General features: G+C 49.5%; 1 protein-coding gene across 3 annotated transcripts in view; it reads left to right on the forward strand.

Moving 5' to 3' along the window:
• Positions 1-17,175, forward strand: part of WDR37 (WD repeat domain 37) — a 54,397-nt gene that overhangs the window by 22,227 nt on the left and 14,995 nt on the right. For 2 of the 3 annotated variants that reach the window (XM_036097388.2, XM_036097389.2), the window contains exons 6-11: positions 311-446; positions 1,536-1,607; positions 5,080-5,124; positions 6,813-6,889; positions 12,477-12,717; positions 14,018-14,159. In XM_036097388.2, coding sequence (XP_035953281.1) covers positions 311-446; positions 1,536-1,607; positions 5,080-5,124; positions 6,813-6,889; positions 12,477-12,717; positions 14,018-14,159 — 713 coding nt within the window. The remainder of the gene's footprint in view (positions 1-310; positions 447-1,535; positions 1,608-5,079; positions 5,125-6,812; positions 6,890-12,476; positions 12,718-14,017; positions 14,160-17,175) is intronic. The other variant, XM_036097390.2, reaches the window with a different exon arrangement.

Genomic DNA, 17,175 nt, shown 5'->3' on the forward strand with positions numbered 1-17,175 from the left:
GGCTTGGATTTGTGGAAGAGACTTGCAGCGTGTAAAGAGACCCTTCTCCTCTCCATGGGAGGACACACGTGCTTTGCAGGGGGTTGGGGGGGGGATCTTCTGAGGCCTTAGGGTGGCCTTCGTTCTTACTTTGTGACGTCTGGCTGGAGGGATGCTGCTGTTTGCCCTTATGTTGTGTTCCCTTAATGCTTTAAATATCCTGCTCAGGGACTCATGCTGTTCAAGACCTCTTTTTCTGTTGTACCTTTTTTAACCTAAAAACATTCAGCCAGTAAATTGTCTACAATACTCCTTCCCATCATGGTTTTAGATTGTTTCCAGCTTCAAGACCACCACGTCGAGGGCCGTGTGCCAGCTCGTGAAGGAATACATTGGCCACAGGGATGGTATCTGGGACGTCAGTGTGGCGAGGACACAGCCCGTGGTGCTGGGCACCGCATCTGCTGGTGAGTCTGCAGCGAGCCCCTCTGCTTGCCGGGCGCGGTAGCCCTGCCGGTGTCGGTAGCGGACCGGAGGCCAAGCATCACTGTCACCAAAGCACTCGGCGCTGCCGTGCCCTGACAGGCCTTGCTGCTGTGACGTGGTGTCGGGTGGGCGGACGCTGGCTCTGGGGTCAGGCAGCTGCGTAAGCCATCACTGTTCACGGCAGCATAAGGTAGCGTGTCTGTTTACACAGACTAGGTATTTTTTTGATTGGCTTTCTTGTTAGTCACGGTTGAGCGCATATCTGCCTGAATTGAGGTATAGCTGAGGGAGGGGCCTTGTGGTCTCTGAAGTGGGCCCGTTGCTCTAGGGTTTAGGGGGAAGCTGGACCGCTGGTGGCCCTGTTTGCCTGTGGGACTCCTGGGGCAGGCATCCGAGAGCCCTTTTTTCTCATTAAAGAAAAGACAGTTTTTGAAAGCTACCCAAGGTGCATAACCTAATACCCTTTCAGATAAAAATTGCTAAAGTTAAAAATGGTGCTCACTTGTTGAAAATGACTTTACCAGCCTGTGAGAAGTTACTTACTAGGTTCTACTTTTCAAAGTAGAAGTGGAAAATGTTGCAGCAGTTAGACCCATGAAGAAAGTTCTCTTTCTTGTTTGAAATTATGCACATGAGCACCTCACCGTGTTCGGGAAATTACAATTAGAAAGAAAGAAAGAAAGGATTTTCCTGTTATGTAAGAGGAAAGGTCCAAAGGAATATTTGTATCTCACATACTTGTAACTGGATTTGAATTTGCATTTCAGCGCTGTGTGATGCTCTGGAAAGTGTTAATTCAACAAAACAATGGAGCTGTCACGACTCGGGGGAGATGCAGTCCTTGTGACAGCACGTTGAGGGTCCAAGTCCCTGGGTTTCCATTTGCCACTTCCCTGACCTCGGACAGGTCACCAACTTCTGTCTTCTTGGAAATATTTTCTTTGGTCAGTTGAATTACAGAGTAGTACAGAGTTGCCAGAGATACTAGTGATAATGTCACTTCTCACTTTTATTAAAAAGACCATAAAATTGGTGATGGGTCAATTACTCTTGTTTTTTGGATCTTGCAGATCACACGGCTCTGCTGTGGAGTATAGAGACAGGGAGGTGCCTCGTCAAGTACTCGGGCCACGTGGGGTCAGGTGAGCAACACAGGGTGGGTGGTGTCTTCTGATGGGAGGTGTGCTGATCTGGCTGCCGGGCCCATGGGCACTCGGGGGCGGTCAGAGCGATGCTGCTTGCACAGTGGGAGCCTCGTTGGGGAACAGCATGCGAGTAGGAATTGTCTCTGTTTCCTTTACCGTTGCCTAGAAAGCCACATGTCAGCAAATTTGGAACTGAAATGTGTACCTTTGTCAAAGACTGTGTATTCATTTCAGAGGTTCCCTTTCAGGGTCATGCTGCTTTGCACGTAGTAGGGCCCAGGGAGGGCTGCCGTCCGTCCCCGGGCTTCCTGCCTGCAGGTAATGCACGGCGGTTGCAGCAGCTCTGCCCTGCCCCGAGGTGCCCCGAGCTGCCCCGAGCTGCCCCCGCGCCTACGCCCTGTGTTCTGACCGCATCTCGCCCACTTCCCTCTGGGCGCCCTTGGTGGTTCCTTCCTCCTGGCCTACTCTCCACTCCAGTATGTCAGGTCGCCTCCCGGCTCCCTCTCCCCTCACCAGCCACCGCCACCGCCACAGCCACAGCCCTCCCCTTTGTAGACACGCACAGGTGGCGCCTGCCTTCTGTGTCCGCGGCCACGTGTGCCCCACCTGCAGACTTCTGCCTGGTGGGGGCACGTCTGTTGTCCTGTCTAGGCTGCGACCCACACTCTTCCCTCTCTCGGGGTCTCATTCCCTCGGGGGTCCCTGCTGCCTCCTCGCGCCCCTCCGCATTTGCGCGTCTTCGCTGCCACGTGTAGCTTCTGTCTCCACAGGGGGTGCCTGGGCGGGCGGGGTCGGCGCTCACGGCTTCGCAGACGTTCTCAAGTGAACGTGTGCTGAGCCTTTGTTTCCCCACCGCGCATTTATTCATTGAAGAACATTGATACGGTGAAACATGTCCACATTGCCTAAAAATTAAGAGGGTGTTAGCAGCCTGTATAAAATGTTACCGCAGGCTCCTGCCTCCCCTCCGTACTCTATTTCACTTCCCCAAAAGAGGAGCCCCTTTTAACAGTTTTACGTATTCTGCTTTTTTCTTCCATTTTCCCAAATAGCCTATTTTATTATTTCTGAGGTTTTGAGTTTTAGACAAGTGATTCTTACAGAGGCAATGAGGACCCACTCCCTTGCCACATAGGTTGCTCTCCACTCTTGTCCTTGCAAGTAGCTACAGCACGATTCTTATTCAAATCTAAGTATGGCGACGTGGGTATTGTTCACAGCTGCTCGTGTATGTGCCCTCCTTGCAATTGCCTTAATTTTATTTGGCCTGATTTCTGTGTCTATCCCAAACCCATCCCTTAGCTCCACCCCTTGTGGTTTGGCCATGGGATGACTGTCCGCTCCCATGGCCAGACTCGACACGCGTCTCTGTTCCTTTGTTGTGGCTCTCGTCCCTTCCCCAGAGCCTCCCGTACCTGACGACTTTGATGCCCTGCTCTTCGTGGGCTGCCCTGTGCGTGTTCCTTCCACGTCCTGCGGCCAGCATGTGGGGTGTGGCGCTGCCCTGGGTGTGGTGAGGCCGGGTGACGGGAGTCGGAGCGCTAGCGTGTGTGGCCTTCTCTTCTCCCGAGGGTGCTGTCCTCCGGGGCGCCATCTCTGTAGTGCTTGTGTCCTGGCTTTTGCTTTACTCACTAGGCGGTGCTCTGATTACATGGTGAAGGTCCATTTAACCCCCCTCCGCCCCACCCCGGGATTTCTCATCTGCGTGACTCACCACAGGTGGTTTGACATGTGTCTGTCCTGGCTCGTTCCTCTCGCATCACCTGGACTAAGTGCCCTCCTGTGCATTGGCCCCTCTGCCTCAAGGGTCCCATGCTGAGCGTTGCAGCTGCCCCTGCTGGAGCCCCCCCCAAGTCAGGCCTCCTGTGCAGGAGATGGTGCTTTCTCCTGTGTCTTGTTCTCTTTCACGTTTGTGTTAAAGTTAGGCACACAAATGATAGATGAGGTAGGTGTCTTCGAAGCTCGTCCTGAAGACCGTTTGTCTCAGGTGTCCTCTCCCTTTCTGCTCCCGCTGTGGCCACTGTGTGTTGAGTTAGCTGCATGTTGGGGGCTGCTGCGTGTCTTTAGGGTGCTCGCGGGGCTCGCCATCCTTTTCTGCATTAGCCACAGTGCGCTGACTCTGGCAGGGGGTTGGTGTCGCTGCAGCCCGCCCTCTGCCCGTGGCACCTGAGATCGCCTCCGGTCCCGCCCGCACTCGTGGCACTGTCTCTTGGGTAAGATCAGTGCTCAGTTTTCTCTTTATTAGACCTGTGCAAACACTGCTGACAGTTAGCCAGCACTGTGGCTGTGAACAGTCATTAAGCGCCCACTGTATGCCTGATTCTTGGCCGAGCACTCAGCGTGCGTTCTCTCACACACACCTCACGGGGCCTGTAGAAACGTGGTGTCTGTGCTCCCTGCGGCACTAGGAAGGTGCTCAGGGTCACACAGACATCAGGGTGCAAAGTGGCCGCTGGTCTTACCAGTTGCTCCTTGACACTGGGAGTGTTATGTTTATTGTAGGCATTGTTGATGGTTTGCTGTTTTTAAGGAGGTAATTTTCCATGAGTTCTTCCCACATTTTCTGTCGTCTAGAGTTAATAGTGAAAGCATCTTCTAGCATTTTCCAGTTCCTCAGAAAAACAGAATTCCAGTGGCACAGCTGACAGAATCATCCTGAAGGCACTTGCTGAAGTTTGCTGAAACTTCCTGTGTATTCTGTGCGCGCCGTACATGTCTTCCCTGTGTGGGTGTGAGGGCTGGCTGCCCCACGTGCCCTGACCCAGGTCAGCTCTGTGTTGGGGTGCCTGGGAGCTGCTCCTGTCATTCTCCCTGGGAGAGCTAGGTGGCAGGCAGGGAGGTCCCAGCAACCGGATTCCAGTCTCTGCACACTCCAGCTGCCATCTCGTCGCTAAACTGTTGGGACGAGGGGAGGGCTGCACTTCTCTTCTACTCCCTCATTCCATCCGGCAAAGGAACACCACCTCGGAAGACTTGGGCAGATTGCCACAATTGGAGAAGGAGACTGTCTACACTATCCTGACTCTTCCCAAGCTGGCAGGGGCCTGCTTTCTCTGTTCCTGGGGTCTCCTGGAATGGGACAGGAGGGAGGGTGGCCTTTTGCCTGATGGGGTGGGCAGTCAGCCATGTCCCTACTATATTCTGTCTCTGTCTGTTGTCATAAGTGTTTTCGTTTTCGTCCTGACTTATTTTTAACTCTAGGTGGCTTATGTATAAAAAGAAGTAGATTATTTATATTGTTTTTCTGTGTGTCCTATACTTTGGCAATGTGATAGTTGATAATTGTGTTTTCATGTATCTCTAGTCTCTTATACGTTTATTCATAGCTTAATTATATGAGAGGATCTAATATTGAACTATTATAGTTCTTTTAACTTTTAAAGTTACCTTGTAGTTTGTGCTGTAGCTTTGATAAATATTGTTGATGTTTTTATTTTAAACCTGTTTTTGTAATATTTTTATTTTGCAGTAAATTCTATAAAGTTTCATCCATCAGAGCAGTTGGCTCTTACTGGTATGTTGATTTTTTTCTTTATTGAACAAAATTATTGATAATCTTGAAATAGCTGTAGTCATCCCTTTCTCGTCCATGCCTCATATGAAAGTCAGATGGTCATTGGTAGCCATTTTATGCAATACTAGAGGAATGGAGAAGGAAAAACACGTCAAATAGAACCTTTTTAAACCATAGTGGATTGTGAATTAGATGAGCTTGACTCTCGTGTGAGATTGCAGGTGACCCACCATGAGGTTGCCTTACGGAGCACGTGGTGGTCACCGGCCTTCCCGCTCACACTGTGGTATTTCTCAGAAGACTGACCTTGCTTTTCTCCAGCCCTGTCACTGCTGCCAAGTTCCTAATCCTGCATGCACCTGAAGCAGAGACACGGAAATAGCCCCAGGTCATGGTGCTCTGTGGGGCCGGTGTTTTTACTTCTTTCTGGGGAGTGCTCCTGGGCCCTGGTAGCATGGGTTTGCTATAATTTTATGTTGGACTGAGGAGTCTTCCTGTAAAATCGTCTGACACCTGATTTTGGGGGACCCTGACAGTAATCTTGAAGGATAAATGTTTGGTGAGTGGAGGTCAGTGAGCTTTCTTGTAAAGGAGCAGAAGTAAATGTTCTCATCTTTGAGGGCCCCACGTCCGTGTCACAACTTCTTAGCTCTGTGTTAGTGTGAAAGCAGCAGAGGGGGTGCCCAGGTGAGCGGCCATGGGTGTGGGCAGTAAGCCTTCTTCTAACAGTGGGTTGTTGCCTGGCTTTGGCCTATGGGCCAGATTTTGCTACCCTGGGGTAGAGGATGAAAGTGGGGTTAATCAGGTGCTTTTCCATGTGAGCAGAGTATGGTAGGAAAGTCAATTTGAGAGCCCTCTGTGTGAACAGACCTTGACCACAGTAGCTAGTTGATGCCTGAATAAACAATTGGAGAACTTTCCACCTTGTGAAATGGTTTGGTGTGTGACTGTGAAGAGGGAGGGTCGAGGGAGACCAGTGACAACCAGAGGTGGGGCGGGGAGGAAATCAAGACATTGTCACAAGGGCTGACGGAAGCTGAAGCAGAGCATGTAGTGGGCTGGAGAGGGGCACCGAAGCTAAGCGAGCTCACAGGTCAGGCATTGAGCTCGCTTGACACCACAAGAAATGTGCCACAGTCCACATGTGGCTGCTTTGGGGAACTTCTGCAGCCACAGAGAGAAGTGGGATTCAGGCAGGTCCTCCGTCTGGCACGTCTGTGGGCCTGTGTGTGCCCTTCACTGTCCTTTCTTTTTCCGGTTCCCAGTCTGAGCAGCACTTTGCACACTTGGCTCATGAAAGTAAGGTCTCAGTACTCAACGGGGGCCCGGCAGGTTTTGAGCCCATCAGTGTGGAGTGGAGGAGAGCACACATTTGCATGAGACTCGCTTTTCTAAAACACCTCGAAACTACTGTGGTCATGAGCTGAAGTGTAGTTGGGTTCCAGTTTACTTAGGTTAGATAGATGGAGAATAAAATCTGTTTGTAAATTTCTTCACAACCTTTTACCCTAAAATGAAAGGGGGGATATTTTTAACCAGTGTCTTAATTTTATATGTTTCGCCTGTTGTTGGTAGCATCATGCAGTCTCAGATGTAGCTCAGGATCACTGAGTTACAGAGCCTAGCAGAAAGCACATTTTACACATGGTGTGCACTTCGGGTAATTGTGCCCTAATTTCTGTCCTCAGCTTCTGGAGATCAGACTGCCCACATTTGGAGTTACGCCGTTCAGCTGCCGACACCCCAGCCCATTGCCGACACTACTGTAAGCAGCACCTTTACTTACCCTGAAAGCGCGACATGGGGTATGTTGGTAGGGTTCTGGACATTTGCAAAGTTTAGGATAAATTTATAATGTCTTACAGACTGGATGTATGTGGCCCCTCCTCTTACCCCCCCCATCCCATAGTTTGAAGCCCTCACCTCCCAGTGTGACTGTATTTGGAGGTGGGCCTCTATGGAAGTAATAAGGTCCTGAGGCTGGGGCCTGATCCCAGAGGATTGGTGTTTCCTCTCCCTGCGTGTGCCCAGGAGAAGCCGTGGGGGTACATCGTGACAAGCCAGGAAGGCCACACCTTGATTGTGGCTACCCAGTCTTGGTGTTTTGTTCTGGCAGCCCAAACAGACCAAGACAGTGCCTTCCTTTGTGTGTGTGTTGTTTGTTCTCACCCCCCTTTCCATTGGCCATTAATGTTTAAGAATTGTACGATTCCGTCCTATTTCTAAATATTTCGTGTATTTTAGACAACATGTCTTTCATGTAAGGTAAACAGTGTGTGTCATTATCACGTGGGTGAAGTTTTAATGCAGGTAATGGGAGGTTGCGTATGGAGAGGAATGATGGGTGGGTTTAAACCACAGAGCCTTCAATGACCTTTGTCCTGTCAGATGCAGCGGTTCCCCAGCCCAGCACCCTGTGTTTATAGTCGCGCAGAGACCGCCTCCCTAGCTTCCTCTGCAGGGCAGTGTTCTGCCGTCTGGGGTTCACGAGTGGCTAGCCTGTCCCTGTGCTGCGCATGCGGGGTGGGCACGCTGGAGCATGGTGCGCGCTCTGGCTGTAGCTGTCGGGAGGACGGCATCACTCTGCGCTTGGGGTGCTTCCACCTTTGAACGTTCTGTGGTTGCTTTTTTTATTTTGTTCTAATTATTTTAAAAGATTGATTTATTTGAGAGAGACAGAAAGAGAGCACGAGTGGGGAGAGAGAGAGTATCTCAAGCAGACTCCTCCCTGAGCAGGGACCCTGACATGGGACTCGATCCCACGACCCTGAGATCAGGACCTGAGTAGAAATCAGGAGTTGGACGCTCAACTGACTGAGCCATTCAGGTGCCCCTATTTCTTTTTTTAAAGCAGCTTAAACATCGTTCTTTTTGAAGATGTATTAAGTAATTAATACATTCCAGTGATGAGTAAGAGTTTTCTTTAGTGAAGAGGCCTGAACAGTTCTTTCTTTCTTTTTTTAAAGAGTTTATTCATTTGTCAGAGAGTGCGTGGAAGAGCAGAGGGGAGGGTCAGAGGGAGAGGGAGAAGCAGACTCCCTGCTCAGCAGGCACCCTCCCCCCCGCAATGGGGCTCCATCCCAGGACCCTGAGATCATGACCTGAGCCAAAGGCAGACGCTTAACCGACTGAGCCACCCAGGTGCCCCTGAACAGTTCATTTTTAATTGAGCTCGTTGTGTCTTTTATCTTAACATGTTTTTCCCTTGTGGAATAACCAGACTGTCACCTACTGTGGGAATTCACTCAGGAAATAGTGCTGACAGAGGACAGGGCAGAGGGGAGGCGAGGGTTCACGCTCAGAAAGTTCAGAGAAGGCGTTAACATTGTATGGATTTGTTTTCAAACAAAATAAGAAACATGCCAGTTTTGGCAGAGGAAGACAGATATGTCCAGTACTTATGTTATAAAAACTGAACGGATTATTTACAGTATTAAATCGACTTTCTTTTCTTCTTTATGATTTTGCTTGCCTTGGGCTGCCTCAGGCTTTGGGGGTAATCCGGGAGAGTGCCTTCCGAATGGAGCTAAGCCTGTGTCCATCAGTGACCAGAGCTGCCCCAGCAGCCCGGCCACGGAGGGGTCGGAGGGGTCGGAGGGGTCAGAGGGCTCGGCGCGGCCTGCCCTCTCTAGCCCCACCCAGCACAAACCGAGCCGCTAGTCATCATAAGCTTTTGCTCGCTGGTCTTGGCTCAGGTTTTCTTAACAGTTCTCCCGCATGTGAGAACAAACTCTCATCTGCTAAGATTTTGTTCATTTTCAGCAGTACAGCTTTTAGATGTTTTCTCTTCTTTTCTTAAAAAGATTTTATGTTTGAGAGAGAGGGAGAGAGAGAGCCTGAGAGCAGGGGGGGAGAGGCAGACTCCCTGCTGAGTGCAGAGTCCGACATGGGGCTCGATCCCGGGACTCCAGGATCATGACCTGAGCCGAAGGCAGACGCTTAACCGACTAAGCCACCCAGGCGCCCTGTATGTTTTCTCTTTTTAATTTGGACCAGCGAGTTTCACTTGGCATCCACCACATTGATAAAGAAATATTTGGGTGGTGTAGTGGAAACAGTTCTAGATTACCTGTTAAGTCATCATGTGACACCAGCTGTGTGATGTTGACTAACTAATTTAACCTAGTGGGTGGCTTAATTTTCCTCTTTGGAAAGTGAAAATTGAAGCGAGTTACCTAAGCAGCTTTCAGGGGCCCTTCCTGCCTGGGAGCCCCGATTTCAGTGAGTGAGTCAGGGCTTCCTCAGTTCCGGGGCTGCTGGTGCTCAGGAGATACTTGGTGTGGACTTGGCAGTGCTGGACGTTCAGTTCCAGTGCTGCTGACAGTGAAGGCGGTTCAGCTTAAACACATGGTCCCTAAGACACTAACTAAGCACACGAGCAGTTCTCAGCCTCCATCTCCTGCTTTTTGTCACGTTAGTGTTAAAAGATCTTATAATTATTCGTGAATAGGATTTAGCACATTTGCATTTTAAGATATCTTTTAGTTCCTTGTGTAGTTTGGAAAAATGACTTCTGTAAAGGTTCTGACTGTCACCTTTCCAACATGGATCCTGATAGCTAGACCTTTCTAAAGTGGGAGCTCCAGGCCACTCTTCTGAGACCCGAGGTCTCTCCCCTGGACCTGCGCTGAGGACATCCCTGTGTTCATGCTTACTTGTCACTTTTCCTTCCAAATACTTGGGGAAGAGCCCAGTAGGTGCACTGCTGCGGGTCTGGGTAACTGAACAAAACTCTCAGGACGTTTGGGGTTATCTTCGACGTGTCTCTTCTTTCCCTTCCTGTCTTCCTCTTCCACCGTTTCCACTAATCTGTGACATCTTACTGCTTCTGATTCTTATGTGATTCTTGGATGCACTTCTCTCTGTCCCTGGGATGCCCCTTCTGTAACACCCACCCAGAGATGTCTGTTGAGCCATGGCCCCACCCAGCACCCCTCTTCTGCACCTGCCCGAGGCACTGTCCAGACCACCCCTGCCTGCTGGGGGCAGTGAGGTTGGGAAGCTCCTCAGAAGCGGCCGTGGGAGCTGAGAAGCCTTGTGGCCCAGGGGCTGGTGTTGCCTGGAGGAAAGACCCGAGTTGGGGCATCCCCATGCGGGATTTGTAGTGACCATGTTGCTCCTCCTGTCTGGATGTGGTTACCAATCAGGGTCCTTTTACCTTGAGCACAGTACACTTCTGGGACCTGTCTTCATGCTGAGGGGCGGGTGCTGTGTTAACCCCGAGCTGTCTTCATGTCTAGTGCCCAGCCCTAACTAACTAGTCTCCCTGTCTCAGGCCTGGCTGCTCACATTGTATTCTGTCTGCACGATGTCAGGAGTGGTCTTTGTGGAGTTGCACTTGTCACCTTGGAGAGCCCTTTGCCAGTCCCTAGCCTTAGTTTGTGACTCTGCCCGGCTCCAGCTCCGACTGGACGCTCTTGTTGTACCTCCCTCTCCACGGGTCCATTCGGCCTTTTTCCTGGGTGCGCTCTCCTCATCCCCTCACGCTCTCTACCCTACTGATGCTGCTCTGTGCAGACCACCCGCCTGACTCAGAGTGCCCTGCACTTTGCTTCGTAGTCTTTACCGCGCTTTGAAATCGGTAACTCTGCATAATTACGTATGTCTGACTTTACTGTGAGATTGTGAGTCCCTGTCTCCCTGGAGAAATGCCACCTGTGGTTCCACAGGCTTGTCCTCGGCTCCCTGCACTTGACCTGTGAGCGCCCGAGCTGTGCACTCCCAGCATGCTGCCTCAGTTGGCCCCTGCCACGCTCCTCAAGGATTTCCACCTCCCTGCCTGCCTTTTGTCCAGATCCTTGCAGGCAGTACTCAGACCTGGCGCAGCGGCATCCATCCTTACCCCCGGTTTTCCTACACAGACCTTGGACCCTTCATGCTCTGAGCACCTCCTGTTGGCTCAGCTGTGTGTCCCTGCTGCTTGGGGCCATGCTCATCGGCATCCCCTCCACGCTGCCCAGCTCAGTCAGCCCTTGGACTCCTTCTTGTTTACATTTGATGCTCTGATCCTCTGTCAACATCTGTGTTTCTCCCACTTTCTTTCTCTTGAGTCTTGTTGGCTGGGTCACATCGACCCCATGTGAGCTGTGCACCTGTCATTTCACCTCTCCCCTCTCTGCCGCCATGACCTTATTGTTTGTATAGCTCAGTCTGCTCCCGTCTTGGGGCTTTTGCACCTGCTATTCCCTCATCTGGGAATGCTGTTCCCCTAAATGTTTGCGTGCCTTACTCCCTTGTTTTCTTCATGTCCCACCTCAAATGTTACTTTAGCAGAGTCTTCTCCGGATAATTTTGTATAAAAGAGCAGCTTTTATGACTGTCCATCCCTTCATCTGCTTTATTTTTCTTATTAATGCTTATTACTGCCTGACTTTGTGTGTGTATGTGTGACATATCTTTATACTGCGTGTGTGTATGTGTGGCCTGTACCCCCCTATTGTGTGTACGTGTGACATATGTCCTTACACTGTGTGTACATACACATGACCTATGTTCCTATATGATGTTTACATGTGACCTGTATCTCTATACTGTGTGCGTGTATGTGGGAATAGTTCCCAGTACTCTAACACTAGTGTGTGTGATTAATGATATATATTTCCATACTAGTGTGTGGGCGTATGCGTGCATGCATGCCTGTGTGTGGTCTGTCTTCCTTGCTAGCGTGTAAGCTCTGTGACGCGAGGACGTTGCCGGTCCCTGGCTCCAGCGCCGTCCTCACCGGCCTGTCCGTTGTTCTGGATGTCCGTGTCAGACGGTGGTTCTCTCCTCTGCTGTGAGATCGGCATGTGGCCTGGCAGTGTGTAAGGGCCGGATAAAGATTCGTTGAATGAATAGATAAACATTTTTTTAAAGAGCCGAAGCCTTTTATGCTTTCGTTTTAGCTTTTGACAAAAGATCTCATTGATATTATAGGAAAATAGGTGAACTCTTGTTATCTATTCCTATAGCAACAGAATTCTAAGTAGCTCCTGAGAATTGAAATGTTTCTTTTCTTATTGTGATAAATTACTGACTTTCAATTACATTTTATTACATTTCTACTAATACATGGTGAAAACTTAAAATCATTTTATTTGCCATTTTTTGGTTAGTGGAAGTGGACTGTAGCTCATTTGATGTCATAGCGGCCTTAGTTTTTTTTCTTCTTATACTTGGTCGTGGTTTTTAGCCAAGTAGATAATCATAAAATTGATAAATAGTGAGCTCCAGTTAAATACCAGATATTGTGCTGGTAGTGGTCATAATGAGGATCGAGTACTAGAAAGACAAATGACAACAGTCTGATTGTGTAGCCGTGTCAGAAAAGACGCAAGATTCCCAGGGAATTTCTTCTCTGCTCTCACCATCAGCAGCAGATCTGTGGCGAAGACGAAGTAGAGTGTTCTGATAAAGATGAGCCTGATGTAGACGCGGACGTGTCCAGTGACTGTCCTACCATCCGGGTGCCACTGACATCTCTTAAGAGCCACCAGGGAGTGGTCATAGCCGCTGACTGGCTGGTTGGGGGGAAGCAGGCGGTGACGGCATCCTGGGACAGAACGGCAAATCTGTTCGACGTGGAGACGGCAGAACTTGTTCACTCTCTGACAGGTACTTTAAACGTTTGCGTTTTCCAGTTGTGTTTTTTTGATTGATGTGCATGTGTTTATATCTTACCTTGCAAATTACTTCTTGTCCAGTTCTCATGGTACTCATGATTTTTCAAGGATTCTTTCTGAATTATAGAACTGTTAGCTAAATTTATCCTGTCTTTAGGGGATTTAATTGTAGCACGTTATATCTAGATATTTGAAAAATAGTTGGTCTGTTAGCTCCCTATTGCTTTGTAGCAAATTTCCAGAAAATTAGTGTCTTAAGATAACAAGAATTTATAACTTCATGGTTTCCCTAGGTCAGGAGTTCTGGGCATATGCTCGCTGGCCCTCGTGGGTGAAGTGGTGTTTGCTGCCTGGGGCTATGATTTCATCTGAGGGTTAGAGTCTGTCCTCCTACTTAACCATTGTTGGAAGGATTCATTTTGTTGTGGCCCATGGCTGAGGTCCCCATATGGCTGAGGTCCTTATTTTCTTGCTGCCTGTCAGCTGGGGACTGCTCTTAGCATCCAGAGGGTGACCTCAGGTCCCTCGTGGCCCCCTCCAGAGGTGTTTCCCCACATAGGTGTTTGCTGTCTCTCCAGCTTCCTGGAGAACATCTCTTCTAAAGGGCCCACCTGATTAGGTCAGGCCACCCAGGACAGTTTCTTTTGATTAACTTAAAGCCACCTGATTTGGAGGTCTTAGTTACATCTGCAAAATCTGTTTTGCCTTTTAATGTACCGAGCTTACCGGAGTGATATCTCGTCACATTTACAGGTTCTGCCCAAACTCAAGGGAAGGTATCATCCAGGGTGTGTATACCAGGGATGGGGGTCACCGGGACATCTTAGAATTATGCCCACCTCAGATGTTTTTGCAAATTTGTCAGTAAGTGAATTTCCTCATTGAGTGTTAAAGATTGTATTTTACTAAGGGCTCCACATATCATATAATTAGAAGTTATTCTGGAAGTGAAGAATTAAGACTTAATCTGTTCACACACTTAGCCTGCTGAAGAGATTGGCCAGACCTTCTAACTGTCAGGATCAGGAAGTGGGTTACACTCACACTCCTTTTCCTGATCCCTTTAAATGCATGAATGAAAGGACTTCCAGTTCCTGAGGGAAAACCAATCCTACCGTGAGCTCACATGCTATTTTTAAGTGATTTCTTACTTTTTCCTACCTCTATTCACTTTTACAAAATTAGCAGTAGAGACCATAAAGACTTTTTTGATTCTTGTGTTCTTAAGAAAACATCACTCTAACTGTACCTGCAGGTGGATGATCTTGCATTTTTGTCGTCTTTGGTTGTAGGGCATGACCAGGAGTTAACGCACTGTTGCACACACCCCACCCAGCGGCTTGTGGTGACCTCCTCCCGGGACACGACTTTCCGTCTTTGGGATTTCAGGGACCCTTCCATCCACTCCGTGAATGTCTTCCAGGGCCATACGGAGTGAGTCACAGTCATTTAGAGATCTTTCTTTAACTATTCGTGAAAAAGGTTTTGCGGGTGGATATTAAAACTTAATTCTTACCTTAATTTCCAGCTCCACTGTCTTCCAAAATGGCTGTTCTTTTCCTAAACGTTTAGCTCCATTTGTATATTTGCAAGAACTTAGAAGACAGAGTCACTGAAGTTCCCACAAGGAATTGGATGGGGGTAGAATGGGGCAGTGGGGGAGATCAGGAAATACTCTAGGGTTGGTGGCACTCATGTCCTCTGCTGAGAGGGCCCAGCCAGAGCTGGGGAAGAGACATATGTGTGTGCATGCGCACACGCACATACACACCCAGACACACACACAAATGCACACGCTCTCACACACTCTCACACACATGCACACACACAAATGCACATGTGCTCTCACACACATGCACACACACAATCTCTCACATGCACGAACACTATCATACACGCACACCCTCACTATCACACATGCACACACTCACTATCACACTCACACTATCTCACTCTCACAGAACACTCATGCTCACGCGTGCACATGCACACATCACACTCACACTATCACACACACTCTCACACACTCTGTCTCTCACACAGCACTCATGCTCACACACGCACGCACACACACTCTCTCTCACACATGCACACACCCTGGCCCTCATCTTGTAGTGCCTCCCTCTGCTTGGCCATCTCTTGGGCAGCTCAGGCATAACCGTGTCTTAACAGAGCTCTTATTTCCTTCCAAAAACTTTTCTCCTGGTCTGACCATTCCTGACAAATTAAATGAGCCTCTGTCCGGTTACTCGTCCGACAGATGTCCCCAGTTCCCCGCTGTGCCCTCTCCATTCCACGAGTCCTACCCCCTGACTGTGTCTTGTCACCTGTTCCCATGCCACCATTGTCCCTGCATGCTGCCCCTCAGGACCGGACTGTGCCTGTTTCTTCCTGGCCGTGTGTGTCCTGCTTGAGCTTCTGCATGTCCAGAAAAGCTCCCGCATGCTCAGTAAACACTTCTTAATGAATGAATACTTGCTTATTTGGCTGCTTGAAAATATGGATTTTTTTCGTTCTTTCATATGATGCAGTAAATGAGTCTGTTTTATGTGTTAATGTTAGAATACCAAGATTTAATGTTCAGGATTAATGAAATGTTCGCAAGGAAACTGGGACAGAACTTTTTAAGAAGCTTGAGATTGGAAAAGAAGTGGTGTCTTGCATCTGAGGTGTGCTGCAGTGTTGGTGGTTGAAATCTCTGTGTGTTCTGAGAGCTTCCACGGTTATTGAATCATGATTTTCTGCTACCAGCTAGAGTAACCATAGCCCCGAAACAGAAGATGGCTAGTTCTCTGTGGTTGATGAAGGGCAGTGTTGCTGCCCGTGCGCAGGGCGGCTCTTGCCATGCCCCTACTTTCACAGGTTCTGGTCCCGTGGGCTCTGCTCTTGGCCATGGAGGGAATGGCTCCCAGTCAGCCTCGCCGGGACGATGCGGAGGGGGCAGCGGTGGGGCCGGGGGTGCCGGGAGCAGCTGCCCGTCATCTGTATTTGGGGTGAGGTTGCTCTGGGCCTGGAGGACAGGAGGAGCCCTGTGCTGTCACTGGTGTGCAAGGTGAGCTGGGCCCCCTGCACGCATAGCCCTACGCTGAGCCTGCGCTTCTCTTCTCCCCGGTGTTTTATTTTGAAGAGTTTCAAGCATAAGTGAAATTGAAGGGAGTAGGGCAGGTGGTGTCATGTTTCGCATGTCTGATTGGAGGTGTCGTGTTGCAGCTGGTGGATATATGAAATAATGGCTGTTTTTGAAGAGGTATAATTATGAGGAACATAATTGATTATGAACGCTTGTTATTCTCACAGGATCAGGAGTCCCATAGAGCAGGTGTGGACCTGTGTCTGTCCCTGGGCCTCTTGCATCCGCATCCCCCAAGATAGAAGTTGATGCTTCCGTTCACTGTAGCTGAGGACACGTGGGCTTTTGAGCAAACACAGAAGATGTATACAAGCCCCACTCTTACTCAGACCATGTGCATTTTCTCTTAACCGAATTAGGATGAACGAGCATGTTCGTTGACGTGTAGTTACAAAGATAAGGAAATGTTCTCCCTTTGACGCTGATTTCCCGTGGTAAGGTTCAGAGAAGGGGAGATTTTACCTTTTTTTTAAGCCTTTGGGAATTGGCAGGGCCCGGCTGGGGCTTGTTTGCCGTGGCTGTAGCCCGAGTCTGTCCTCTGTTCCCTCATCATGACCGTGTGCAGGTGGGAGCCTCTGCTCCCACAGCGTGGAGAGGCCCCTGCCTGGTGAGACCCCACACTGCGTGGTCAGCAGGTGGGGCTGCAGCCTGTGTGATCCCTACTAAACAACCTTCCTGCGTTCTGATTGCTGTAAGCCTCTGCAAATCACTGCAGTTCGGAAAAGCAGGAGGTGAGACATGGATAGGGTGTTTAGGTGAGCCTCTTCTTAGTCAGTAACTGTTGCTTTCTTGTCTCTGGCAGGGGCTGTCTAGGTTTGAGCCCATAGGACAAATAAATCCTACGCAATACGGTACCTGTGCAAGTGATGTCAGCATGTGCCCACCCAAGGGCATGCTTTTTTTAGAACACAGGAGCCTAAGTCCCAACTAAGCGCACAGGAGCGGCTGATTTTGACTGTGTGTTTAGTTTAATCACTCACCTGTGATGTTCTGAGTGTGGCTTTTCAGACACACTAGGCTCTCCTGCCTCCCCTCAAACCTTTGGTCCCTCTGACAGATGCCCCTGCTGCACCCGTCCCTTCCCACTGGCCACGGCTGCCGTCACGAACCCATGGCCGCCTCTCTGGCATCCAGCAGTGCTCACCACCATAGGAAATAAGTCACACTGTTCTCTCTGGAGCTGTCTCCTAGTCTGGGAGGTAACTCTTGGTTTCCCCGGGGTGATTTTCTTGAGTTCTTCTAACCCGTTTCTTTTCTGAACATGAAAAGCACAGCTCCGACGAGAGCTTTTCTGTTCCTTACTTGTTGGTGTCACCTGAA

The sequence above is a fragment of the Halichoerus grypus genome, chromosome 6, assembly GCF_964656455.1.
Source record: "Halichoerus grypus chromosome 6, mHalGry1.hap1.1, whole genome shotgun sequence".
Lineage (NCBI taxonomy): Eukaryota > Metazoa > Chordata > Mammalia > Carnivora > Phocidae > Halichoerus > Halichoerus grypus.